This window comes from Mustelus asterias, chromosome 19 (assembly GCF_964213995.1).
Source record: "Mustelus asterias chromosome 19, sMusAst1.hap1.1, whole genome shotgun sequence".
Classification (NCBI taxonomy): Eukaryota; Metazoa; Chordata; class Chondrichthyes; order Carcharhiniformes; family Triakidae; genus Mustelus; species Mustelus asterias.
In genome coordinates this window covers 2,778,050-2,805,850 of record NC_135819.1, presented here as the reverse complement: position 1 = coordinate 2,805,850, position 27,801 = coordinate 2,778,050, and the positions used below count along the sequence as shown (strand labels likewise).

General features: G+C 47.7%; 1 protein-coding gene across 2 annotated transcripts in view; it reads right to left on the bottom strand.

Annotated features, from left to right (window-relative positions):
• The window catches only part of cc2d1a (coiled-coil and C2 domain containing 1A), a 493,461-nt gene that overhangs the window by 454,950 nt on the left and 10,710 nt on the right, over positions 1 to 27,801 (bottom strand). For both annotated transcript variants that reach the window (XR_013500123.1, XM_078234866.1), the window contains exons 2-12: positions 25,272 to 25,410; positions 20,565 to 20,674; positions 17,613 to 17,705; positions 14,936 to 15,073; positions 13,853 to 14,201; positions 10,845 to 10,969; positions 9,165 to 9,237; positions 8,879 to 8,974; positions 5,051 to 5,181; positions 3,837 to 3,909; positions 882 to 1,003 (exon numbers count right to left, since the gene is read on the bottom strand). Coding sequence is in view for 1 of the 2 variants with exons in the window: in XM_078234866.1 (XP_078090992.1) it covers positions 882 to 1,003; positions 3,837 to 3,909; positions 5,051 to 5,181; positions 8,879 to 8,974; positions 9,165 to 9,237; positions 10,845 to 10,969; positions 13,853 to 14,201; positions 14,936 to 15,073; positions 17,613 to 17,705; positions 20,565 to 20,674; positions 25,272 to 25,410 (1,449 nt within the window). In the remaining variant the exon portion in view is untranslated. The remainder of the gene's footprint in view (positions 1 to 881; positions 1,004 to 3,836; positions 3,910 to 5,050; positions 5,182 to 8,878; positions 8,975 to 9,164; positions 9,238 to 10,844; positions 10,970 to 13,852; positions 14,202 to 14,935; positions 15,074 to 17,612; positions 17,706 to 20,564; positions 20,675 to 25,271; positions 25,411 to 27,801) is intronic.

Sequence of the window (27,801 nt, the reverse complement as noted above, 5' to 3'; positions counted from 1 at the left end):
CTTTGTGACAACATTAGTCAAGGGACATTATCATTAATTCTAAATCATGGGAAATAAGGAGTAGCTCACTCACTGTGGAGAGATAACACTGGGATATAAAAATATAAATGGGAATTGAAAGGGTGAATAATCACACACATTTAAAAATCACATAAGCTGCTGTGAGAAAATAAAAGGTCTCTTTATAAAAGTCTTCACTGAAAAGAACCAAGGCCTTTCATCTGAGAGAATTCATTAAGTCAGACATTTGGACCTGGAAGAAGGGAGTGATATCCACAGACACCAACTGGGGCATCACTGATAACTCATAACAATGATGGATTAGGTCAGCTAACTTGATCAAGCCTTCACGCTGATTGGATATTATAATTAGGCAAACATGAGGTGATTGGTTTTAATATGAATGATGTCACCTTAATCAATAACTGTGAGTGGATAGAGATAACTCCTAAAGCTTGATTAGTATATGCTAATTACTTGCAATCGAATTTGAAACTATAACTACTTGCGTATCCCTGAATTCTGGGCCCTGGCTAGTTACCGGCACTGACCTGTGACATTCCAGGGACCTCGCGACAGCTTGGATTAAAACAGCTGTTTAAGAGAACTCTCGTCTGGGAATGGAGGGATACAAACGATTGGTCTAGTTGGACCAAGGAGCGGCACAGGCTTGGAGGGCCGAAGGGCCTGTTTCCTGTGCTGTACTGTTCTTTGTTCTGTGACTTGGTCTGGTTACTTGAAGGTTAAAGCTGTGATTAATTAAAAGGCTGACACCAAAGCCCACAAATGGTTATATAAAACGAGGACAGAACATTTACTGCTTCAATAGTGACACTCGGAGTGGCATCTCTTTTTTTTTCCGACCATTTATGCAAGCTCACCTCATCCTCCTCATTATCGCCTTCGTTCACTTCCTGATTGGCTAGCTTCATTGCATTCTCCAGCACTCCCACAATGCTCTGATCCTGCGCACGACCCTCTGCTCCCTGAAGTGGCGGGAAACCTGAGGGAGGGATGGCGGAATGGAGGGAGAGAGAGAGAGAGAAAATAAAATCACAGTGCAGAGTTTAACCACCTTTTCTGGCACCATCTGGGCTAGTGGGGAAAGATGTGAGCAATTAGGATGGGACGTCGTGTGAATCATCTTTCAGTACTTGACCGTCTCCCAGAGCAGTTTGTGGATAGATTGTTTCAAGAATAAAGCAGGAAGTGGACATCGATATTCGTGGAGTTTGTAACACAGAAAGAGGCAAAGAAGTCCATGCCAGTGTTTACACTCAGGATGTTCTTCCTCCCACCGCTCTTCATCTAACTCCATCAGCGTATAAACCTTCATCTCCTTCCCCCCTCATTATACTCCGCTACCTGCCCTTGAAAGGAATCTATGATATTTGCCGTAACTATTTCTTGTAGCAAGTTCCATTGTAACCACCATGCACTTTTCAAAAATCGGTTCTATGAGATGTGAGTGTTGCTGGCTGAGCCAACATTTATTGCCCGTCCCTCTGGGGCGGCACGGTGGCACAGTGGTTAGCACTGCTGCCTCACAGCGCCAGGGACCCGGGTTCGATTCCGGCTTGGTCTGTGTGGAGTCTGCACGTTCTCCCCGTGTCTGCGTGGGTTTCCTCCGGGTGCTCCGGTTTCCTCCCACAGTCCAAAGATGTGCAGGTTAGGTGGATTGGCCATGGTAAATTGTCCCTTACTGTCGGGGGACTAGCAAGGGTAAAGGCATGGAGTTATGGGGATAGGACCTGGGTGGGATTGTGGTCGGTGCAGACTCGATGGGCCGAATGGCCTCCTTCTGCACTGTAGGATTCTAACAGCCCTTCATTTCAGAGGGCATTTGAGAGTCAACACATTGCTGTGGCTCTGGAGTCCCATGTAGGCCAGACCGAGTAAGGATGGCAGATTTCCTTTCCGAACCAGGTGGGCTTTTACAACATTGGTCTTCATTCCAGATTTGTTTTTATTGAATCCGAATTACCGTGGTGGGATTTGAACCCAGGTTCCCAGACCTTGCTCTAGATTACCAGTCCAGTGACAATGCCACTACACCACCGCCTCCACATGTCTGGGTAAAGGGATTTCTCCCGAAATCTTTATTAGATTTATTAGTGACTAACTTATATTTATGGCCCTAGTTTTGATCTCCCCCAAAAGTGGAAATGGGGAGGCAATGCCCCAGTGGTATTATCGCTAGACTATTAATCCAGAAACTCAGCTAATGTTCTGGGGACCCGGGTTCGAATCCCGCCACGGCAGATGGTGGAATTTGAATTCAATAAAAAACTATTTGGAATTAAGAATCTAATGATGATCATTGTCAGAAAAACCCATCTGGTTCACTAATATCCTTTAGGGAAGGAAATCAGAAGCATAGCGGCACAGTGGTTAGCACTGCTGCCTCACAGCTCCAGGGACCCGGGTTCGATTCCCAACTTGGGTCACTGTCTGTGTGGAGTCTGCACGTTCTCCCCGTGTCTGCATGGGTTTCCTCCGGATGCTCCGATTTCCTCCCACAGTCCAAAAGACGTGCTGGTGAGGGTGCATTGGGCCGTGCTAAATTCTCCCTCAGTGTACCCGAACAGGCGCCGGAGTGTGGCCACTAGGGGAATTTCACAGTAACTTCATTGCAGTATTAATGTAAGCCTTACTTGTGACACTAATAAATAAACCTCTGCTGTCCTTGCCCGGTCTGGCCTACATGTGACTCCAGAGCCACAGCAACGTGGTTGTCTCTTAACACCCCTCGGGCAGCTAGGGATGGGCAATAAATGCTGGCCAGCCAGTGATGCCCATATCCCAGGAATGAATAGAAAAATCTCTTTGTCAGGCCAGTACTGAAGATCAATATTTCCATGGGTTGCAAATCATTTATGATTATATTCACGAGGACAAACTTATGTCCAACAGCAATAATCCAATCAGTATGTTGCTGTAGTTTCCAAATAAAAGGACCTAATGGTAAGAATAAAGCAGGACTCTCCCACCAGGAAACCTTTCACCGCAGCCGATTAGATGGAAAAGTAGATTATTATTTTGCCTTCATGCTTTTCCAGTGAGATAACTGTTCTGGAGGTTATAGTGCAGTGAATTGAGAGAAACCGCATACCATGGAAATAGAAGGTAAAAAGAGTGGTCACAAAGTGACACCATGTGGGCAAAATAACTCCCTGCATCTCTAGGGCGGCACAGTGGTTAGCACTGCTGCCTCACAGCGCCCAGGGACCCGGGTTCAATTCCAGCCTCAGATCACTGTCTGTGTGGAGTCTGCACGTTCTCCCCGTGTCTGCGTGGGTTTCCTCCGGGTGCTCCGGTTTCCTCCCACAGTCCAAAGATGTGTGGGTTAGTGGATTGGCCAACGCTAAATTGACTCTAGTGTCAGGGCGACTAGGAGGGGGAATACGTGGGGTTACGGGGATAGGGCCTGGGTGGGATTGTTGCGAGTGCAGCTTGGTGGGCCGAATGGCCTCCTAAATGTAGATTCTACGATCTCAATACGGTGCCAACTACCAGAAACTGCTGAAAGAACACATCACAAAAGGCAAATGGTTAGGGTGCATTGGCCGTGCTAAATTCTCCCTCAGTGTTACCCGAACAGGCACCGGAGTGTGGCAACTAGGGGATTTTCACAGTGACTTCATTGCAGCCTACTTCTGACATGAATAAACTTCAAATAACGTGGTTTCAAAAGATATTTTTTTTTAAACACAATAAGACCTGCCCTCACAGATTACAGCTCAGACAGTTAGCAGTCAGTACTCTTCATATCGGTGACCTCACTGTTCTTTCCGATAATACTGTACGGTTAGGGTAAATCAAACTCTCTTCCTTACCTGGTGGCACTGGGAGTTCACCCAGATTAATGCTCCTTCCTGCTTTGTGGGCTCGAATGGCATCCTGGTATTGCTGAAAGGTTAATGAAAACAGTTGTCATGGCCTGAGAGAGTAGAGAACTGTCAGACCGAGGTTCTGCTCCTTCCAGCGCCATTATTTTCATCTCTCTGGTCTACGCTCCTCTTCCAATTCGCGCGAACACAAGAAAGTGGCACATTCACTCGTGGGAGAAGCGAGAGAGAGAGAGAGAGAGAGTGCTGTGGATGCTGGAATCTGAAACAAAAACATGCTGGAAAATCCCAAGCAGGTCTGACAGCATCTAGCGGACACAGGGGCATCCAGACTCGAAACATCGGCTCTATTCTCTCTCCACAGATGCTGTCAGACATTTTCTTGTTTTTCTTGGGGGAGAGAGGGAAGGGGGAAGTGGGGGGGGGGGGGGGGGGGGGCGGCGGAGAGAGGGAGAGAGAGAGAAAAAAGAGAGAGAGGGAGGGGGAGGGAGAGGAAAAGGAGAGAGAGGGAGAGGAAAAGGAGAGAGAGGGAGAGGAAAAGGAGAGAGAGGGAGAGGAAAAGGAGAGAGAGGGAGAGGAAAAGGAGAGAGAGGGAGAGGAAAAGGAGAGAGAGGGAGAGGAAAAGGAGAGAGAGGGAGAGGAAAAGGAGAGAGAGGGAGAGGAAAAGGAGAGAGAGGGAGAGGAAAAGGAGAGAGAGGGAGAGGAAAAGGAGAGAGAGGGAGAGGAAAAGAGAAAAAGGGAGAGAGAAAAGAGAGAGAGGGAGAGGGAAAGGATCCATCCACAAAATCAGTTTTGAAATAAAAGCAAAAAAAAAAACCACTTTTGACATTTTGTAACTTTTAGTGAATGGAGAGGCACAGAAAGATGTGAGCGCATTAATGTTAGAGGGGATAGTAAATATCACCCAAGGCAAACAGTGGGATGGAGCCAGGCAGGGAGGACAGATCCCGAGTCCGGAATGGTGATAGAGGCAGCAGCCTGCTTCCCATCACTTCCGGTTTTATTTCAGCTTCTCTTTAACAACAAGCGGGAGAGATGTGAAACGGGCTGCCGACCCACTCTCACCCGTCTCACACTCACATAAAAACAAGTGGGAAGGGGGATCGAAATAAAACACAGGGAGCCAATTAATCTCTTAAAACTCAAATGTTAAATCAGGAGAATATTTAAAATTTGAACAAGTTGTTTGGAAGTTGGTTTACTTTGACTATGCGTTCATGCATCCTTGCTTTGCGATCATTCCCTGCGTTCTTGGCCTGTGTCGCAGCAGATTTGTACTTGTCCATTCTCTGTTGAAGGGCCTCCGTGATATCTTTAGGGGGAGATGGAACACCTGCAGACACAGAGGGAAAAAAAGGGCTCAGCTCCACGTCTGCAGCAGGTCACGTTCAGCTACATTTACAAAAGCCTTGGGATGAGTCCAAATCTTCATCAACATGCACGGTGTGGTAATACTCCAACACTGGGCAGTGAAACAGCAGAATGTCTACTGTTTGGATCGTGTTGGGGTTGTTCTAGTCAGAGTGAAGATGTGGAGTTGCCGGCGTTGGACTGGGGTAGGCACAGTAAGTAGTCTCACAATACCAAGTTAAAGTCCAACAGGTTTATTTGGTAGCAGGAACTATCGGCGGGCTGCTCCCTCACCTGATGAAGGAGCAGCGCTCCGAAAGCTTGTGCTATCAAATAAACCTGTTGGACTTTAACCTGATGTTGTGAGACTTCTTACTGGGTCAGAGTGGAGACAGCTTACATTCAAAGCGAGGAAACCTTTGTTTTCATTCAATCACAACATTTGAAGGGTGGCACGGTAGCACAGTGGTTAGCACTGCTGCCTCACAGCGCCAGGGACCCGGGTTCGATTCCCAGCTTGGGTCACTGTCTGTGCGGAGTCTGCACGTTCTCCCCGTGTCTGCGTGGGTTTCCTCCGGGTGCTCCGGTTTCCTCCCACAGTCCAAAGATGTGCAGGTTAGGTGGATTGGCCATGCTAAATTGCCCCTTAGTGTCGGGGGACGAGCTCGGGTAAATGAATGGGGTTGTGGGGATGGGGTTGTGGGGATAGGGCCTGGGTGGGATTGTGGTCGGTGCAGACTCGATGGGCCGAATGGCCTCCTTCTGCACTGTAGGATTCTTCTCTAGATCCCAGAGAGTCAATTGTACAAAGAGGTTCAAAAGCTGGCTCTTCCTGGATATGGGAACGCTGCAAGTCTGCACGGGAGCAGTCACTCAATAGTTGAGCTTGGAGAACTGGTAGTGCAGATATTCCATTGACCTCAGAATGCTGAGGTGATTTAAGGGAGCGTCAAGTTTGTGATAATATAAAAAAGGATGTTCTCCAACTGACAAGAAATTTAAGTAAGAAGTTTAACAAGACCAGGTTAAAGTCCAACAGGTTTATTTGGTAGCAAATGCCACTAGCTAAAATAAACCTGTTGGACTTTAACCTGGTGTTGTTAAACTTCTTACTGTGTTTACCCCAGTCCAACGCCGGCATCTCCACATCAAGAAATTTAAGAACATGAGAAATAGGAGCAGATGGAGAGTAATTGTCTCTTTGAGCTGGTGCCATCATTTCACAGAATAGAATCCTACAGTGCAGAGGCCATTTGGCCCATCATACCTGTACTGACCACAATCACACCCAGGCCCTATCTCTGTAACTCCATCTATTTACCTTGCAAATTCCCCGACACTAGGGGCAATTTAGCGTGGCCAATCAACCTAAACTGCACATCTTTGGACTGTGGGAGGAAACCCACACAGACACGGGGAGAACGAGCAGACTCCGTACAGACAGTGACCCAAGCCAGGAATCGAACCCGGGTCCCTGGCACTGAGAGGCAGCAGTGCTAACCATTGTGCCACTGTGATGCCACATGATCATGGCTGATCTTCAACCTTTGTCCACGATCTAAATGTGCCTCAATTCTCCAAATCTCTATAAATCTCCATCTCAAATATTCTCAATAACTGAGCATAATGATGTGTAGAATTACAAACATCCACAACATTTGGACTGAAGGCAACTGCCCTCATACGGAAGACTCAATGGCCAACCCGTTAACCTGTGTCTGACTGCTGCTTTTGGGATCTCCATGAGTTTTATATGGTTTAATGAGATCACCTCATTCTTTAACACTCGAGGGAATACAGGCCTGGTCTACGCAACAATCAAGACAATCTCCTCATCCCGTGAATCAGTATTGTGAACCTTTGTTGCAGTCCCTAAGCAGGCTTGTATATCCTTCCTTAGGAAAGAGGAGCAAAACCATACTCAGTGTCCCAAGGTCCAGACAATGGCGGCAAGACTTCTTTACCTTTCCACTCCAATCCCCCCTCTCCTCATCCAAGCCATTGATACATCCTGAAAACAGGGGAGGCCCAAGCACTCATCCTTTTGCTACCTCACTCAGAGCAGTTCTCAAACCTAAAAGTTACTTGTCCATTCCCACTCTGTTTTTTTTATTCATTCCTGGGACATGGGCATCGCTGGCTGGGCCAGCATTTATTGCCCATCCCTAGTTGCCCCTTGAGAAGGTGGTGGTGAGCTGCCTTCTTGAATCGCTGCAGTCCACGTGCTGTGGGTTGACCCACAATGCCGTTAGGGAGGGAATTCCAGGATTTTGACCCAGCGACTGCGAAGGAACGGCCGATATATTGACCAAGGATGTTGACAGTGGGGGATTCAGTGATGGTTACACCATTGAATGTCAGGGTGCAGAGGTTAGTGTCTCTCTTTTGGTGATGGTCATTGTCTGGCATTTGTGTGGCGTGGATGTTACTTGCCACTTGTCAGCCCAAGCCTGGATATTGTCCAGATCTTGTTGCACTTGAACACAGACTGCTTCAGTATCTGAGGAGTGGCGAATGGTGCTGAACATTGTGCAATCATCAGCGACATCCCCACTTCTGACTTATGACGGAGGGAAGATCATTGATGAAGCAGCTGAAGATTGTTGGGCCTCGGACACTCCCCTGAGGGACTCCTGCTGAGATGTCCTGGAGCTGAGATGACTGACACTCCACAACCATCTTCCTATTTGCCAAGTATGACTCCAACCAGCAGAGAGCTTGTCCCCTGATACCCATTAATTCCAGTTTCGCTAGAGCTCCTTGATGCCACACTCGGTCGAATGCGGCCTTGATGTCAAGGACAGTCACTCTCACCTCTGACATTCAGCTCTTTTGTCCATGTTTGAACCGAGGCTGTAATGAGGTCAGGAGCTGAGTGACCCTGGCGGAACCCAAACTGGGCGTCACTGAGCAGGTTATTGCTGAGCAGGTGCTGCTTGCTATCAATCCTCAATCCACGTTAATACACTTTCCCAATCCTACGAACACTAATTTTGTATAAGAACCTCTTTGTGATATGTTGTCAAAGCTTTAAATCCAAATGCATTACCTGAAGAAATCCCCATATCTACCAGATGAGTTACAACCTCAGAAACTAAGATCTGTCAAACAAGATTTCCCATAATGGTAATTCTCAGTCACATTGTGGCCCTCCTTCTGCATTATCACATCCCATGAGATATTGCAACATTACGGACATGGCTAGTATCTGGCCTGGCTCACTGATTAGATGATCTGAAAACACACCCAGAGGAGGGTCATTAGATTGATGCACATGCCCTTAAATCTTGTAATAGGCTGAGAGAGTCGCATGTTTCCTGCAAGGTAAACTGGATGCTGGGAAAATGTGGTCGATGCATTTAGGATACTGAGTAGAGGTTGTGAGAGTCTGGTCTATAGCCTCCAGAACAGCTGAGTAAATTGGGTTTCTGTTGAAGAGTGAGAGATGCAGAGGGGACTTGACAAGGGAGACCTCAGAGCTTGTTCCCCCTGGCGGGGAATCCAGAACGCAAGGGCGCAGACTCAGGAGAAGAACCGGGATGAGGGAAAATTTAATCAGCGTGGCAACTCTTTGAATCCCCCAAGCCAGTTGGATGCACATTTGTTGAATACTTTCAAGGCAGAAACATTCCAAACCGGCACAGGGGGCTGAGCGTTGACCCGTCGGGTACAAGACCCACCTGATGAAGTCTGTGGCTGTGCCTGAGAGGCCGCTGGGGCTGAGGAAACTGTCGGGTGAGGGGGAGGGATTGATGGTCGGTCCTTTGGTAAAAGATCTGGGGGAGAAGAAAAAAAAACCTAGATAAGCAATGGGAGCAGCCAAGTGAATTCTACAGTTCTCGACTCGATATTCTATACTCCAAATCCCAGATTAAATACAGACTGTAAGAACAGATGCCCTCAAAATATTGCAAAAATCAAGGACCACATCAATAGACGTACTGATGACACAAATGTAGTGCATACCAAAAGGGGGTGGCAGGACACCGAAGTCCACGCTCTCTCCTCTATCCAGTGCCTCAAGAACAGGGTCAAATTTCTGGTTCGAACAGGAGAAAAAAAAACTGTTAAAGAAACAAGATTAACCTGCATTTTCTGCACAGCCTCCAGTTGACTGGGAGTAAAGTTTATTTATTGGTGTCACAGGCAGGCTTACATTAACACTGCAGTGAAGTTACTGTGAAAATCCCCTAGTCGCCACACTCCGGCGCCTGTTTGGGTACAACTGAGGGAGAATTTAGCACGGCCAACGCACCCTAACCAGCACATCTTTTGGACTGTGGGAGGAAACCGGAGCAACCGGAGGAAACCCACGCAGACACGGGGAGGATGAGCAAACTCCACACAGACAGTGACCCAAGCCGGGAATTGAACCCGGGTCCCTGGCGCTGTGAGGCAGCAGTGCTAACCACTGTGCCACCCGGAAGCCTGGACTGTTATCTCCATTTCCCTATCCTGAAGGGCATTGGCCCTCAGACCTGAGCCTGTTTGCCATTCTGCTGGAGCGTGGCTGCTTTGCAACTCAGCTCCATCTCTCCACTTGCTTGGGGTGACCCTTCATACCCATCACCGAATAAATATCAGCTTTTACATTCCCCCACTCGCTTTGTCTTGTGAGCTTTGTTTACATAAAAAGGTTAGGGGATTGTTAATACTTTCCATTCAGGTACCTGGTGCCAACACTCCCAGATATAGAATCCCTACAGTGCAGGAGGATGCCATTCAGCCTATTGAGCCTGCACCGACAGCAATCCCACCCAGGACCAATCCCTGGATCCGATATTTTTACCCTGCTAATCCCCCTGACACTAATGGACAATTTTGCATGGCCAATCCACCTAACTCACACGTCTTTGGAGTGTGGGAGGAAACCGAAGCACCCGGAGGAAACCCACGCAGACACGGGGAGAATGTGCAAACACCACAGACAGTCACCCGAGGCCGGAATTGAACCCGGGTCCCTGGCACTGTGAGGCAGCAATGCTAACCACTGTGACACCGTGCTGAGTAAATCTCTGTGATGAAGAGTGGCACAGTGGTTAGCACTGCTGCCTCACAGCGCCAGGGACCCGGGTTCGATTCCCGGCTTGGGCCGCTGTCTGTGTGGAGTCTGCACGTTCTCCCTGTGTCTGCGTGGGTTTCCTCCGGGAGCTCCGGTTTCCTCCCACAGTCCGAAAGACGCGCTGGTTAGGGTGCATTGACCGTGCTAAATTCTCCCTCAGTGTACCCGAACAGGCGCCGGAGTGTGGCGACTGGGGGATTTTCAAGGTAACTTCATTGCAGTGCTGATATAAGCCTACTTGTGACACTAGTAAATAAACTTTAAGGGAAACAGATATAGATTCACCAAATGCACTTCCACTTCAACAAGACCTTATCAAACTAATCTAGGCTATTGAACCTATTCCATCGTCAGCACAACGCACCGGCCACTTTATAGACACGAGTTCTCGACACATTAATAACTGGATTCCACAAATTCAGAAAGGGATGGCAAACATCTACAACATGCCGAAGTTAAGGCTTTAATCAGGATGCTGTCAGGTCTCCCCAGCACTCACATCGTACAGGTAATCCAGATTCTGGCCAAGCTGTTGCTGTCTGCTGGAAACTCTGAGGGCTGCTCCAGCTTGGCATCAGTCTCACCTTACTAATGCGGTAGTATTTTGTTGCCAGCTCAGTATGGCCGCTGCGTTTGGCCTGTAGTGCCGCCAGTTGGTATTCTCTCCGTCTGCTCAGCGCAGTTCCCTTCATGCTTGAATCGGATGATACTAAACAAAAATACAGAAGAGAAAAGGCAAATGAACAGACTTGCAGTGCCCCGTATTCATTCAAAAAGAATCCAACAACTGCAGCACCAACGAGCTATGGGAAGATAGCCAGTTCTCAGTGAATCGCGTGAGAATTTGGGGGTGAAATGATCTGCATAAAGATTTCCCCTTTCTTGTGTTGTCCACACTCATTCATGGTCAGCACGGTGGCACAGTGGTTAGCACTGCTACCGCACAGCGCCAGGGACCCGGGTTCGATTCCCGGCTTGGGTTACTGTCTGTGTGGAGTTTGCGCTTTCTCCCCGTGCCTGCGTGGGTTTCCTCCCACAGTCCAAAGATTTGTAGGTTAGGTGGATTGGCCGTGCTAAATTGCCCCTTAGTGTCCCAAGATGTGTAGGTAGAGGGATTAGTGGGGTTAACACATGGGGATGGTGATGAGCCTGGGTAAGATACTTTGGCAGAGAGTTGGTGCAGACTTGATGGGCCGAATAGCCTTTCTGCACTGCAGGGATTCTATAATTCTACTAGAAATCCAGCTTTCGTTCAAACTTCTCTTTAAACTTTTAAAGCCTTCAAGCAAAAAAAAAGGGACCTTCACCCCAGCAGACTATCCCAACAACCTTTCATTGTGGCAATCGTCCCCAAAATGCAAGATTTGTAATTCTATTTAATATTCAGTGAGGCGAACTGCAGAATCACTCGGCTCAATTGCTCTGGCAATGAACAAAAAGCACTCAATTCACTCCAAGAAATGCTTCAAAAAGAAAAGTACCTGTCACATCGCTCAGGCTTTAACAAGAGGCTTCTTCTGCTGGGCCTCCAGGAGAATTCCTGTAAGCAATTCCGTGCTCTCTATAAACCGACGTGCTGCTCTTAAAACATGCAAACCTGGAATTTCTCCCAACATAACGATTAGGTCTAAAGCTGCTTTCGAGTGCAGAAGCTGGGAAATATAATCCTACGAGACTCGCATCAACTTGTAAACTGGAGTTTTGTAAAGGAGAGACACCTCTGCCAAAACCTCCGCCATTCATTAACGTAACTCCGCTTCCTCACGCAAAATTCCAGGGGCTGCACCCTCCCCGCGCTGCACCCTCCCCCGCGCTGCACCCCCCCCCCACCCCGCGCTGCACCCCCATCCGCGCTGCACCCGTTTTGAATAGGCATTACTAAGTTTTTGGGTGCAGCAGTGCACAAGCTATATCGTTGCATCCTGATTTTTAAAGCAGCTTTTGCTTAAATTCTTTTCACGGAGACCCGTCTCTGTATTTTCAAAAGCATTTTAACGGCATCTGAACGAGATACCTTAAAATCAGAAAAGCTCCCATTATTGCCTTTTCCTAAGCACTCTGCACACAATATGCAGGGAGGCCGGCCTGACAGTGTCAAACCCCACATTTCACAACATGAGAGAGACTTGAAGAGAGACAGAATATGGTGTAAGCTCCACACATCTCTCAAACTGATTTCTGCTCACCTTGCACCCCAAGGTGTAAGGGGAGGCAATGGCCTAGTGGTATTATCGCCAGACTATTAATCCAGAAACTAATGTTCTGCGGACCCGGGTTTGAATCCCAGCCACGGCAGACGGTGGAATTTGAATTCAATTTTTGAAAAATCTGGAATTAAGAATCTACTGATGACCATGAAACCATTATCGGAAAAACCCATCTGGATCACTAATGTTCTTCAGGAAGGGAAATCTGCTGTCCTTACCCGGTCTGGCCTACATGTGACTCCAGAGCCACAGCAATGTGGTTGACTCTCAACTGCCCTCAGGCAACTAGGGATGGGCAATAAATGCAGGCCCAGCGATAACCATGTCCCACAAATGAATAAAAGTTCTGACAGGTGTAAATGAGATTATCGGGAAATGATATTGTAAAGTTGCCAACAGCAAGACCCATGAGAAGTTTGGATCTTGTTTAGAATGTTTGAGTATTAATTACTTTCTGCTGTATAGGGACTGCCGTAATGTACTAACCGAAGCAGTTAATCCACATGCAGCAAGGTCCCACATACAGGAGTGAGATAACAGTCAGATAATGATGTTGATTAAGGGATAAACATGGGCCAGCACAGCAGGGAGAACTCCCCTGCTTTTCTTCAAACTGGTGGCACGGGATCCCCAAGAGTCATAGAGGTTTACAGCACGGAAACAGGCCATTCGGCCCAACTTGTCCATGCTGCCTTTTTTTTTTAAACCACTAAGCTAATCCCAGTTGCCCGCGTTTGGCCCATATCCCTCTATACCCATCTTACCCATGTAACTATCTAAATGCTTTTTAAAGGACAAATTGTACCCGCCTCTACTACTACCTCTGGCAGCTCATTCCAGAGCTCATTTCACCCTGTGTGTGAAATAATTGCCCCTCTGGACCCTTTTGTATCTCCTCCCCCCGCCTCTCACCTTAAACCTATGCCCTCTAATTTTAGAATCCTCTACCTTTGAGAAAAGATGTTGACTATCTAGCTGATCTGTGCCCCTCATTATTTTATAGACCTTTATAAGATCACCCCTAAGTATCTTACGCTCCAGGGAAAAGAGTCCCAGACTATCCAGCCTCTCATTATAGTTCAAACCATCAAGTCCCGGTAGCATCCTAGTCAATCTTCTCTGCACTCTTTCTAGTTTGAGAGAAGAGAGGGTTTAATGATTCATCCGAAAGGTAGAGCTTCCAACAGGGCACCACTCTCTCTCTCTCTCACACAGCCCGGGACTGTCACTCTGGATTTTGAGCTCAAGTCTCTGGAGGCGGCTTGAGACCACAGTCTGCTGGCTCGGAGGTTGCAGAAAGTCAAATCCGATCCTTCGAAGAAAAATAAAACCCACACCCTCGAGAAACACAGGATCGCTGACAGAAGATGCCATCGTGAATCTACCTGCTCTGATACTGGAAACCGGGACGGATGCCTCCATTTTCGTGGGCACGGGCACTTCCACCCGCGTGCTTGGTCTTATGACTGATGGAGGTGGGGCGATCTCGGGTACGGACATCTTTGGTTTGGGTAGCAAGGGAGGCGGTGCCGGCTGTGTCATTGGGACTGGACGCTTGCCGGGCGCAGCCCAGTCAGACAATTCGGAAGGGTCTTCAGTTAAAGACATCGAGGTCCCAGAGGTGGGTGGGGCTTTTGTGATATCACTACTTTTCCCAGAAGCCACAGGGGGTGGGATGTCCTCTTCGTTAATCGGCTTTCCCTTCTTCACAGACATAAGCATGGATTGTAAAGTCTAAAAAAATGAAAGATCTGTGGTAAATGTTAGTTGTGGAAATGAAAAAAAAATGGAGTTTTCTAGTCATGACCACCTTGGATCAAAATCCTTGACCATCGCCCGGTATGGAGGGCATTAGCTATGAGGAGAGGTTGGAGAAACTTGGTTTGTTCTCACTGGAACGACGGAGGTTGAGGGGCGACCTGATAGAAGTCTACAAGATTATGAGGGGCATGGACAGAGTGGATAGTCAGAAGCTTTTTCCCAGGGTAGAAGAGTCAATTACTAGGGGGCATAGGTTTAAGGTGCGAGGGGCAAGGTTTAAAGGAGATGTACGAGGCAAGTTTTTTTTACACAGATTAAATACAGTCCTTAAGAACAGGTGCCCTCAAAATATCGCAAAAATCAAGGACCATGCCAATAGAGTAGTGGGTGCCTGGAACTCGTTGCCGGGGGAGGCAGTGGAAGCGGATACGATAGTGACTTTTAAGGGGCATCTTGACAAATACATGAATAGGATGGGAATAGAGGGATATGGTCCCCGGAAGGGTAGGGGGTTTTAGTTCAGTCGGGCAGCATGGTCGGTACAGGCTTGGAGGGCCGAAGGGCCTGTTCCTGTGCTGTACTTTTCTTTGTTCATCAATTTCAAGATCATGAAAGTCTAACAGGCCACCAACTGTTCTGGTCCAGCACCATTTAACTTTACCCAGGAGATCTCTCAAGACGATTAGTTAACTGTGTTTTTTTTTAACCTTAAGGCCACGTTCGTATCTCCGGATTTTGGAGCTTTCGCCAGATTGTTTGGCATTATCGATCGCAGATCTGTACATGTCAACCCTCTCCACCAGAGTGTTTTCCAGTCCACCAGTGATTCCAGGCGTCGGATTGGACTGCGGTTAAAAACAATCAGATTTAAGTTACAGCCAGGCTGCAGATGATTCATTGCAGAATTAAATGGTTAGTTAATATTACATCCCAAAGGGAAGAAAATAATAGTTCATATCACACAAGTCACCAGCAGCTTCTTGTGGCAAATACTGGATTACCATCATATGTTGTTGACTGACATCCTTACATTGCAGAAACAGGCCATTCGGCCCATCAAGTCTGCACCAACTCTCCAACAAAGCATACCATCCAGACCCCAACCCTGTAACCCCATGTATTTACCCTGCTAACCCACCCAATCTACACATTCTGGGACACTAAGGGGCAATTCAGCACGGCCAATCCACCTAACTTGTGCATCTTTGAAGCCTGGGAAGAAACCAACACAGACACGGGGAGAACGTGCAGACTCCACACAGTCACCCAAGGTGGGAATTGAACCCACGCCCCTGGTGCTGTGAGACAGCAGTGCTGACCACTGTGCTACAACCATGTTATGGGGGGGGGGGGGGGCGGCACGGTGGCACACTGGTTAGCATTGCTGCCTCTCAATTCCAGCCTCGGGTAAGTGTGGAGTTTTCACGTTCTCCCAGTGTCTGTGTGGGGTTCCTCCGGGTGCTCCGGTTTCTTCCCACAGTTCAAAGACGTGTGGGTTAGGTGCACTGGCCATGTTAAATTGACCCTTAGTGTCAGGGGGATTAGCAGGTTAAATACATGAGGTTACGGGGATAGAGCCTGGATGGGACAGTCATCGGCTCGATGGGCCAAACGGACTCTTTCTGCACTGTAGGGATTCTATTCTATGATTCTGGAACCTTGTTCTAAATTCAGACTGCCCTCTCCGACAGGAAATAAGGATGCCAGGTAAAATGAATCTAAGCACTCCTTCACTTGGCACCTCAAAAATCAAATGTGACATCAAGCTTGGCACAATGCCTGTCAATCCAGTCACTCCTTTACGGTCTGCAAAACACTTGAGAAGGAGGAAGAACTCACTTCTGCAGCAATGAATATACTGTCCAACTGAGAGGGTGGTTACTATTACGCTGGAGCCAAGAAGCCCATCACGCAAACCAGCCTCCCATCCATTGACTCTGTCTACACTTCCCGCTGCCTCGGCAAAGCAGCCAGCATAATCAAGGACCCCACACACCCCGGACATTCTCTCTCCCACCTTCTTCCATCGGGAAAAAGATACAAAAGTCTGAGGTCACGTACCAACCGACTCAAGAACAGCTTCTTTCCTGCTGCCATCGGACTTTTGAATGGACCTACCTCGCATTAAGTTGATCTTTCTCCACACCCTAGCTATGACTGTAACACTACATTCTGCACCCTCTCCTTTCCTTCTCTATGAACGGTCTGCTTTGTCTGTATAGCGCGCAAGAAATAATACTTTTCACTGTATCCCAATACATGTGACAATAATAAATCGAATCAAATCAAAGCCCTGGCTCTGAAAATCCATTAGGTTTTCTCAGAGAAGCCAACATCTTTAGAACTTAAAAGTAAAGAGGAGCTAGTTTGGCCTCCAGCAAGGCAATCTGTTCCGAGCTACTCTGTTCACGGATTTCCTGATGTTTTATTCAAGCGGTCGTCTAACGCTGTCTTAAATGCATTACTGAAATTGTGGGAATGCATTCCATGTCCCTATAATTAGCCCTGCAAAATGAAACTCTTCTTGCCTTTGAACTCATCCTGTTTTATGTGCTCCACTCCCCGTATGGAAGTCTCATTACACATACCATTAACTAAATTATCTTAATTGAAGAGGATGTTCGTCCCTTTTTAAAACATCATGTCAACAACAATTTAAGAGATAACTCTCGGGGACTGGTAACCCACATGTAGAATGTGTCAAATCCCAGGTGTCTCTACGGGACAGCACGGTGGCACAGTGGTTAGCACTGCTGCCTCACAACGCCAGGGACCCGGGTTCGATTCCCGGCTTGGGTCACTGTCTGTGTGGAGTTTGCGCTTTCTCCCCCGTGTCTGCGTGGGTTTCCTCCGGGTGCTCCGGTTTCCTCCCACAGTCCAAAGATATGCGGGTTACGTTGATTGGCCATGCTAAAATTGTCCCTTAGGTGTCAGGGGATTAGCAGGGTAAATATGTGGGGTTCATGTGCAAGACAAATTATATTGGCACATCAATCTTGTTCATCCAGGATTTGATGGCCAAGGAAGATCAGTGTAAATGTAGCCAGCATTATTCACGCACTGCGCTAGGCAATAACTGGCCATTCTGGCTGAGATGGTGGTGGGAAGAACCTGCAAAATGCTTCCAACTTGCCAATGGCTGGCAGTAAGGGCGAGAGAGACTCCTGGTCAGCCACGTTTGGTGTGGAGTGGCGCCCCCTCAAGCTAGAAAGCTCGGGTGACAGGTGAAACTCACTTTGGAATCAGGTGAAAATCTGTCCCGTGCGCCACTAGGTGCAGGAAGAGAAACAGCAACAGTGGCAGGGTGAGGGTGAGGGTTAACAGCAAGAAACAAGCCGAGTTATTTTTTGCTGGAATGATTGTGGAGACAAGGCCACAACTTACCTGTGGAATATAGTTAGAAGCGGGTTTATTCTCTTCCGGGGATGGTACATTCTTATTCTGCCGATCGTCCTCCAGCACTTCATTCAGCTCAGCCTAGGAAAACAACGCCTTCATCAAAACAGCATCACACAGCTTTGTTAAAGCACAAACCAAACACTCGCTCAGCAATAGCACTCTGCAACTCATTACAGTATACATGTAAAGGAGTTGCAGCGTGGTGTGAGGGGCACGGTGGCTGGTACTGATAGAGGACCCTGAGTGTGCGATTCTGGCCCTCTGCATGGCCTGGCAAGCCACTCAGATGAAGGGCAATCGGGGTGGGCAATGTGTGGTCTCAGCAACACCCACGTGACATGAAAGAATTGTTTAAAAGGCGACTCACAAAGAGCAGTACTCCCCCAGTCCTACACTGTAGTATTAATTAAGTGCACAAGTACATGGCAGCATGGTGGTTAGCACTGCTGCCTCACAGCTCCAGGGACACGGGTTCGATTCCCGGCTCGGGTCACTGCCTGTGAGGAGTCTGCACATTCTCCCCGTGTCTGCGTGGGTTTCTTCCGGGTGCTCCGGTTTTCTCCCACAGTCCGAAAGACGTGCTGGTTAGGGTGCATTGGCCATGCTAAATTCTCCCTCAGTATACCCGGAATGTGGCAACTCAGGGATTTTCACAGCAACTTCATTGCAGTGTTAATGTAAGCCTACTTGTGACACTGATGAATAAAGAAAAAGTTATGGTGCAGAAAGAGGCCATTCAGCCCATCATGTCTGCAGCAGGCAAAAAATAAAGTAGCCATTCATTTTATTGCCACTTTCCAGCCCCTGTTCTGTAGCCTCGCAGGGTACAGCACTTCAGACACAGATCCAGCTATCTTGGAAATGAGTTGAGACGAATGAATAAATAAACTAAAAAAGGCTCTGGAGTGGGTCTTCTTCTCCTGGCCCAGCCGTGACCCGTAAAAGTCACTGTGCTGACCACGATTTTGCTCTGGACTGTGTCTGTGAGATGCCTGGAACAGTGCTGTAGCAAAAAGTGATTGAGACAAACAGATAGAGGGTGGAAGTGAAGCGAAGGTTCATTGAAAGAACAGGTCACCATTAATGGGGATTGATGGGACAGCAGGCAGCAGAATGCATACCACCTTAGAGGCGGCGGACTGGAAGATTCCAGGGTAAATGGGCACCAAATGTGCCTCCATGTCATGCACAAGAGTGTCACACCAATCCTGTTCATCCAACCCTTTCCCATCTCCCCAGCGTTAACAGTGCTGTACCTATAGCACCTATAGAAGGAAGTCTCTTAATTGAAATCATACCGCGACTCTTGAGTTTAGAAGAGTGAGAGGGGATCTCATAGAAACTTATAAAATTCTAACAGGGTTAGACAGAGCAGATTCAGAAAGAATGTTCCCGAGGGTGGGGGAGTTCGGAACTAGGGGGTCATAGCTTTGAGGATAAGGGGTAAACCTTTTAGGACTGAGGTAAGGAGAAATGTTTTCACTCAGAGGGTGGTGAATGTGTGGAATTCACTCCCACAGAAAGTAGTTGAGGCCAAAATGCTGTCTGATTTCAAGAAGAAATTAGATTTCGCCCTTGGGGCCGAAGGGATCGAGGGATATGGGGGGGAAGGGGGGGATCAGGATATTGAATTTGATGATCAGCCATGATCAAAATGAATGGCAGAGCAGGCTCGAAGGGCCGAATGGTCTCCTCCTGCTTCTAGTTTCTATGTTTACTACAACTGTTACAAAGACATTTGCCAGCAAATGTTCAAACACGAGCACAAAGCCTTCCTATTAAATAAGACTAAATATTAAACATGCTTCTGACCACACGAATATGGCAGCTATTGGCGCCAAAGGAAAGCATTGGAAAGTGGCATGTCTTAGGAGAAAAATATTGTGCGTGATACTGAGCCAGCCACACCAACAAGGTCTCAGGTTTAGTCTGCAAAGCTCTCGTGTGCCAATGTGAAATCAGGTGCGCACGACTTAGATGCTAAAGGCACAATGGCTTCACAGTATTCTGCAAGCCTTTGCTAAAATCACAATGCTATTGGAAAGCAATTGTGGGCACAGTTCACTTCACGTTTCAATGGTTGAAGGGGGCAGTTTGTTAGTTCAGCTGGCCAGATGGCTAGCGTATGATGCCCACGATGCGGGTTTGAAGCTCTGTACCAGCGGTGGTAGTTCCTGGAGGCTTGCTTCCTCAACCTGCTGCACGCTTGGAGTTACGCCCCCCAAGCTTTATACATCCAACTGACTCTCTCCAATGGAGCAATTTTCCTCCAGTCCTTTGCGACCTATGTCTAATTACCTAAATGGTTAAAGGATTTGATTACAAGACTATGGATATTTGTTAGACATGGTAGATTCAGAAAGAATGTTGCCCATGGTGGGGGGAGTCAGGAACTAGGGGATCATAGTTTGAGGATAAGGGGTAAACCTTTTAGAACGGAGGTGAGGAGAAATGTCTTCACCCAGAGGGTAGTGAATGTGTGGAATTCACTCCCACAGAAAGTAGTTGAGGCCAAAACGTTGTGAGATTTCAAGAAGAAATTAGATATAGTTCTTGGGGCTAAAGGGATCAAGGGATATTGGGGGGAGGGGGGGGAGAGAGAGAGAGAGAGACAGAGAGAGACAGAGAGAGAGAGAGAATCAGGATATTGAATTTGATGATCAGTCATGATCATAATGAACGGCAGAGCAGGCTCGAAGGCCCTACTCCTGCTTCTAGTTTCTACCTCAGTGCTCGTCAGGAATGGAATTCAGATTCAGATACCTTAGCTGAAGCAAGGGCTTCTCAACAGTTTTGTTTTCCATCGAGGCCCCAGTCGGAGCACTGTCCACTGATGCAGCATCAAGCGCTAATGGTGCTCAGGTCACACAACGCCATAATTTTCCCCGACGACCCACCAAGCTCGAGAAAGTGAAAAGTATTTTCAAAACTATTTACCATCAAATCTTCTTCATCATCATCATCCACATCATCATCCTCAGCTTCTTCATCGAGGTCTTTCATGCACAGAGCAGCCATTCTCTCGATGTCTTCCATTGGGAGCGGGGCTATAGAAACAGAGGCCTGGTCAGGACTGGACATGTTGAATAGCCTTGTGTATTGGCTTTCTCACTGTGCTGCATTGGAACTCAATCCCTGCATCACTGGGATCAGGCCTCAAATCCCTGCAAGACTGGTGGAAATTCAACACCTATCTTCACTGTGTCTGTTTGCACTAACTGAAACAAATCTGGAATAGTTTCAGTTTAATTCCCAAGTGGGCAAGCTCCTCTCAATTTCCTTCATGTTGACTTACACAAGGACTAGAAGCAGGAGTAGACCATTCAGCCCCTCGGGAGTGCTGCGCCATTCAATATGATCGTGGCTGCTCTTATCTCCACCTTCCAGCCCGATCCCCATCACCTTTCATCCCGTTACTAATTTAAAAACCTACCTATCTCCTCAAATTTGTTTAGTGTTCTGGCATCCACCGCACTCTGGGGTAGAAAATTCCACAGATTCATGACCCTTTGAGTGAAGTAATCCCTCCTCACTTGACGCTTTAGCCTAAAACTGTGGCTTCTTGTTCTAGAATGTCTAACAAGGAGAAACATTCGCTCTACGTCTACCCTGTCAATCCTCTTTAGAGGCTTATGAAACTCAATTAAATCTCTCATTCTTCCAAACTCCAGCGAGTATAGCCATAAACTGCTCAATCTCTCTTTACAAGACAAGTTCTTCATCCGTGGAATCAATCTCTCTCTCCTTTAAGAGGGTTCTTGAAATCGTTCTTTGAGGAAACATTTGATCATCTGTCCAAATATCTACATATGTAGCTTGGCGTCAAATTTTGTTTGATAATGCTCCTGAGAAGGGCCTTGGGACAAATTTATGGAATCATAGAATCCCTACAGTGCAGAAGGAGACCATTCAGCCCATTGAACCTGCACCGACAGCAATGCCACCCAGGCCTTATCCCCATAACCCCAAGTATTTACCCTGCTGATCACCCTGACATGAAGGAGCAATTTAGCATGGCCAATCCACCCAACTCGCACATCTTTGGACTGTGGGGGGAAACCGGAGCACCCGGAGGAAACCCACGCAGACACGGGGAGAACGTGCAAGCTCCGCACAGACAGTTACCCGAGGCCGGAATCGAACCTGGCTCCCTGGCGCTGTGAGGCAGCAGTGCTAACCACTGTGCCACCCTTGAATTGCAGTATTAAAGGTGCTATATAAATGTTGTTGTTTTTGCAAATTGGCAGAGTAATAATGGCCACTCAGTTCAGGGGCGACTGGGGATGGGCAATAAATGCTGGTCCAGCCAGTGACACCCACGTCCCCATGAATAAAAATAAAAAACAGTTAGAGAAAAGGACACTCATGTGAATGACATTAATGCCACTCCTTGTAAAAGTTCCTGGGCATATGGCTGAGCAGTCCAGCAAAACAAACATCTGGAATTAAGAATCTACTGATGACCATGAAACCATTGTCGATTGTCAGAAAAACCCATCTGGTCCTTTAGGGAAGGAAAACTGCCATCGTTACCCGGTCTGGCCTACATGTGACTCCAGAGCTACAGCGATGTGGTTGACTCTCAACTGCCCTCGGGCAACTAGGGATGGGCAATAAATGCTGGTCAGCCAGCGACGTCCATGTCACAGGAATGAATAACAAATGACTTGTCGGTTTCTTTGATGGGTGGCACAGTGGGTTAGCACTGCTGCCTCACAGCGCCAGGGACCCGGGTTCGATTCCCAGCTTGGGTCACTGCCTGTGTGGAGTTTGCACGTTCTCCCCATGTCTGCGTGGGTTTCCTCTGGGTGCTCCGGTTTCCTCCCACAGTCTGAAAGACGTGCTGGTTAGGGTGCATTGGCCATGCTAAATTTTCCCTCAGTGTGCCCAAACAGGCGCCGGAGTGTGGGGACTAGGGGAATTTCACAGTAACTTCATTGCACTGTGAATGTAAGCCTACTTGTGACTAATAAACTTAAAACTTGGTAAACCCTCACCTTTGGCTGATTCAATAGGATTCAACTCAAGAAGCAAAGAGAGGTTTGATTTGGGAGTATTGTTACAGCATAGGGTTTATTATGCAGGCAGTTGGCCTGGCAACCTTATTTGGTTAAAAAAGTCCTTGAACATGAACATCAAAAAGTTAAAAAAGTTTATTGGTGTCACAAGTCGGCTTACATTAACTCTGCAATGAAGTTACTGTGAAAATCTAGTCGCCACACTCCGGTGCCTGTTCGGGTACACTGAGGGAGAATTTAGCACGGGCGACACACCCTAACCAGCACATCTTTTGGACTGTGGGAGGAAACCCAAGCAGACACGGGGAGAACGTGCAGACTCCGCACAGACAGTAACCCCAGCTGGGAATCGAACCCGGCTCCCTAGCGCCGTGAGACAGCAGTGCTAACCACTGTGCCACCGTACTGCCCTGCATAGGGGGAAAATGACATTTAAATCCAATTAATTTAGGCTCCACGTGACTCCAAATCTCACCTGGTCATCCAGAGACCAGGCGAAGAGAGAAGAGATTGATTTACATTTTTGAAACACGAAAAATTTGGCCAGTGAGCATCAGGAAGAGCTGAGGGAACAGAAAGCCTGACTGTCTCATTAATCAGGAAATAATCTGTCGAGGAGAGGGGACGTTTAAAACAACAAGAGACAGGAGCTGAGTCATCGAGTCTGATGGAAACAATAGTAAAGAACAAAAAGGTAAATATTGATCACAATTCATGCAGAAACTGCTGTGGATTTGTACAACTGAGTGTTCTATTTATTGACCATTGCTGAAAGCTGTTCATGATGTGGAGATGCCAGCGTTGGGTTGGGGTAAACACAGTGAGAAGTCAACCTGGTCAAGAAGTTAACCTAGTGTTGTGAGCATTGGTGAGGCCGCAGCTGGAATATTGTGTGCAGTATTGGTCCTCTTATTTGCGGAAGGATATATTGGTCTTGGAGGGAGTGCAGAGAAGGTTCACCAGGTTGATACCAGAGATGAGGGGTGTTGATTATGAGGAGAGACTGAGCAGATTGGGTTTGTACTTGTAGGAATTTAGAAGGCCGAGGGGGGATCTTATAGAGACCTATAAGATAATGAAGGGGCTGGATAGGGTAGAGGTGGAGAGATTCTTTCCACTTAGAAAGGAAGCTAGAACTAGAGGGCACAGCCTCAAAATAAAGGGGGGTCAGTTTAGGACAGAGTTGAGGAGGAACTTCTTCTCTCAGAGGGTGGTGAATCTCTGGAATTCTCTGCCCACTGAAGTGGTGGAGGCTACCTTGTTGAATATGTTTAAATCACGGATAGATGGATTCCTGATCGGTAAGGGAATTAGGGGTTATAGGGATCAGGCAGGTAAGTGGAACTGATCCACTTCAGATCAGCCATGATCTTATTGAATGGCGGGGCAGGCTCGAGGGGTTAGATGGCCTACTCCTGCTCCTATTTCTTATGTTCTTATGTTCGACTTCTTACTGTGAAAGCTGTTCAGTCAGGTATTCTCTAAACAGAATGGCCAAGATTCGAATCATTTGAAAGAGAAAGGATAGCCTGGGATTTATAAAACAGCGTTCCTGCTCTTAAAGTACCTGACAGGCAAAGAAACATTTAGAAGTGTAATCCGTGTTGTGTATGAAACGGAGCAGCCAATTCCTACACAGCAAGCTCCCACATACCATCCCAATGAGAGAAATGATGAGATAACTGGTTCAAGACACTAATGATCACCAAGAGAACTCCCAAATGGTGCCATGGGGTGACAAGTGGCAAATAATCCTAAACAAGGGGGCGGCACGGTGGTAGCACTGCTGCCTCACAGCTCCGGGGACCTGGGTTCGATTCCCAGCTTGGGTCAGTGTCTGTGTGGAGTTTGCATGTTCTCCCCGTGTCTGCGTGGGTTTCCTCCCATAATCCAAAGGTGTGCTGGTTAGGTGCACTGGCCATGCTAAAATTGCCCCTGGGATGCGTAGGTTAGAGGGATTAGTGGAGTAAATATGTGGGGTTACGGGGATAGGGCCTCGGTGGGATTGTGGTCGGTGCAGACTCGATGGGCCGAATGGCCTCCTTCTACACTGTAGTGTTTCTATGATGTCATGTTTCTTCGATGAAGAGAAAGCCACCCTCTCCCATAGGTTGTCTGCACCACCATCGCCTAATTCGCCACATAGTCATCATCAGTCAGAAACTTTTAACATAGTAATAGCAGCACGATGGCACAGTGGTTAGCACTGCTGCCTCACAGCTTCAGGGACCCAGGTTCAGTTCCCGGCTTGGGTCACCGTCTGTGCGGAGTCTGCACGTTCTCCCCGTGTCTGCGTGGGTTTCCTCCAGGTGCTCCGGTTTGCTCCCACAGTCTGAAAGATGTGCTGGTTAGGGTGCATTGGCCGTGCTAAATTCTCCCTCAGTGTAACCCGAACAGGGGCTAGAATGTGGCGACTAGGGGATTTTCACAGGAACTTCATTGCAGTGTTAACATAAGCCTACTTGTGACTAAAAAATAAACTTCCCAAGGCTTTGTTCAGGAATTCTGAACAAAGTTTGATAGCAAGCCACACAAGGAGAGGAGGTAGGTGGAAAAAACTTCGGTCAAAACCTCGGGGGGTATTTACTGTGCTTTCGGTCAAGGGGGAAGCTGTCAGGTCACATACCTTTTCCTTTTGGTTTGCCTCGGTCAGCTGGCCTTTCTCCAGTTATCGCTGCCAGTTCCGCTTCCAAATCAGCATCGTTCTCATCACCATTCACATCCATCATCATACTGTCCGGTGAAAGGTCCACCAGCAATCCAAGCTGAAAAAACACACAGTTTCTATGAATTTAGTGATCTGTAACACAAGGGACAGCACTTCTATATTATAGCCGAACAGAACCCAACCCTGCTCTGACGAAGGGTTATCCTGACTCGTAACATTAGCTCTATTCTCGCTCCACAGACCTGCTGAGATTTTCCAGCACTTTCAGAACCTAACCCTGTATGGTTTTTTTTCAATAAAATACCCTTATTGCTATTTTAAACTGCATTTTTTTCAAACTGAACAAAGATAAGTAAGATGGGTACCCTCTGTCTGAGAGTTCTGTATCGTCCAGGACAACACCTTGGGGCGTCGGAGGACTTAGAACCATAGAACCCTACAGTGCAGGAGGTGGCCATTCGGCCCATCGAGTCTGCACCGGCCACAATCCCACCCAGGCCCTATCCCCACAACACCTTGCCTTTACCCTAGCTAATCCCCCTGACACTAAGAGACAATTTAGCATGGCCAATCCACCTAACCCGCACATCTTTGGACTATGGGAGGAAACCGGAGCACCCAGAGGAAACCCACGCAGACATGGGGAGAATGTGCAGACTCCGCACAGACAGTCACCCGAGGCCGGAATTGAACCCGGGTCCCTGGCGCTGTGAGGCAGCAGTGCTAACCACTGTGCCACCAGACCACCTGGGGACCAGACAACCCAATTTCAAAGGCAGCTACACCAAGGCAATTTGCATTTGACAAACCATTTGCCAGTGGAGTTGGAGAGTCCACGAAGACAAATCGCTTCCTGAACACCAAGTTCTCATCAGTAGCACATCTGCCGACCCATAATGGCTGAGACATTATCAGCCTGGAAGACAAAGCCAACTTCCTGACACTGGATAAACATCCCTTGCTGAAAGCATTGTCACATGAGCTCAGACTCTGGCTTGTTGAACAGGTTTGTATTGCCTTCTTGAGTCTGCTGTTTAACACCTGTCAGGCAGGCCATGCCAAAGCAAGCCCTGGCCAGGCTGGACAACCCCGCTAACAACCCAACACCTCACTTGACTCTGCTGGAAGCTTCGTACCATCAGATTCATTTGTGTGAACCTATTTTGCCCTGTGACGTGAACACCACCAGAATAGCCTCTGTGGAAGAATTCTTCATTAGAATTTGACTCTGAAACTCACGTGAACCAATACTTTATATTTTACGTGGTCTCAGTACTGAAAAACCTTTTATTCCTCTCTACTGAAACTGGAGGAGGAGGAAATTCCGTACTTGCTTCCCGGTTTCTGAACCTTCTGAGCTAATCCCATCTGGAGTCTGCTGTGGAGTTATTAGTAGAATAGTGGTAAACACTGCTGCCTCACAGTGCCAGGGACCCGGGTTCAATTCCGGCCTTGGGTCACTGTCTGTGCAACCTCCACACATTCTCCCCGTGTCTGCGTGGGTTTCCTCCGGGTCCTCTGGTTTCCTCCCACACTCCAAAGATGTGCGGGTTAGGTGGATTGGCCATGCTAAAATTGCCCCTTAGTGTCAGGGGGATTAGCAGGATTAATTACGCGTGGTTACGGGGATAGGGCCTGGGTGGGATTGTGGTCGGTGCAGGCTCGATGGGCCAAATGGCCTCCCTCTGCACTGTAGGGATTCTATGATTCAAGAAATTGGATCATACAAAAACCCAGGATCTGGGAAATATGCCACTGTTTATTAAAGGAAAAAAAATTTCAAAGCACCTTCTGTTTACGGATGGGTGTGGGAGGAAAGTTCAGTGTCGTTTGAACGGACACTCCTGTTCATAACAACATAAAAATTCCAATGAAATTGGTGTTATCTCTTGGCTCATTCACTGCAGCAATAAAAACAGGAAGGGGAATATAAGATCGCACTTTGCACATGATACTCAATTCAGCATCTCAGCCAGACAAACCCAGGTCACCCCCACTTCCATCATAGGGCGGCACGGTGGCACAGTGGTTAGCACTGCTGCCTCACAGCGCCAGGGACCCGGGTTCGATTCCCGGCTTGGGTCACTGTCTGTGTGGAGTTTGTACCTTCTCCCCCGTGTCTGCGTGGGTTTCCTCCGGGTGCTCCGGTTTCCTCCCACAGCCTAAAGATGTGCGTGTTAGGTTGATTGGCCGTGTTAAATTTACCTTAGTGCCAGGGGATTTGTATGGTAAATACGTGGGGTTACAGGAATAGGGTCGGTACAGGCTCGATGGACCAAATGGCCTCCTTCTGCACTGTAGGGATTCTATGAGCACAAATATATCATTTCCCCAGCCCCTTAGCCAAAATAAAAACACAGCCAATTTAAGGAAATCTCTGGGCAGTTCCTCGTCTCCCTTGTGGACTTGACAAGGATTGGACTATCCTTCACTACTCCACTCCTGAAGCTACAAAGTTCAAAGTGCCATGCTCAGACACACCCAAAAT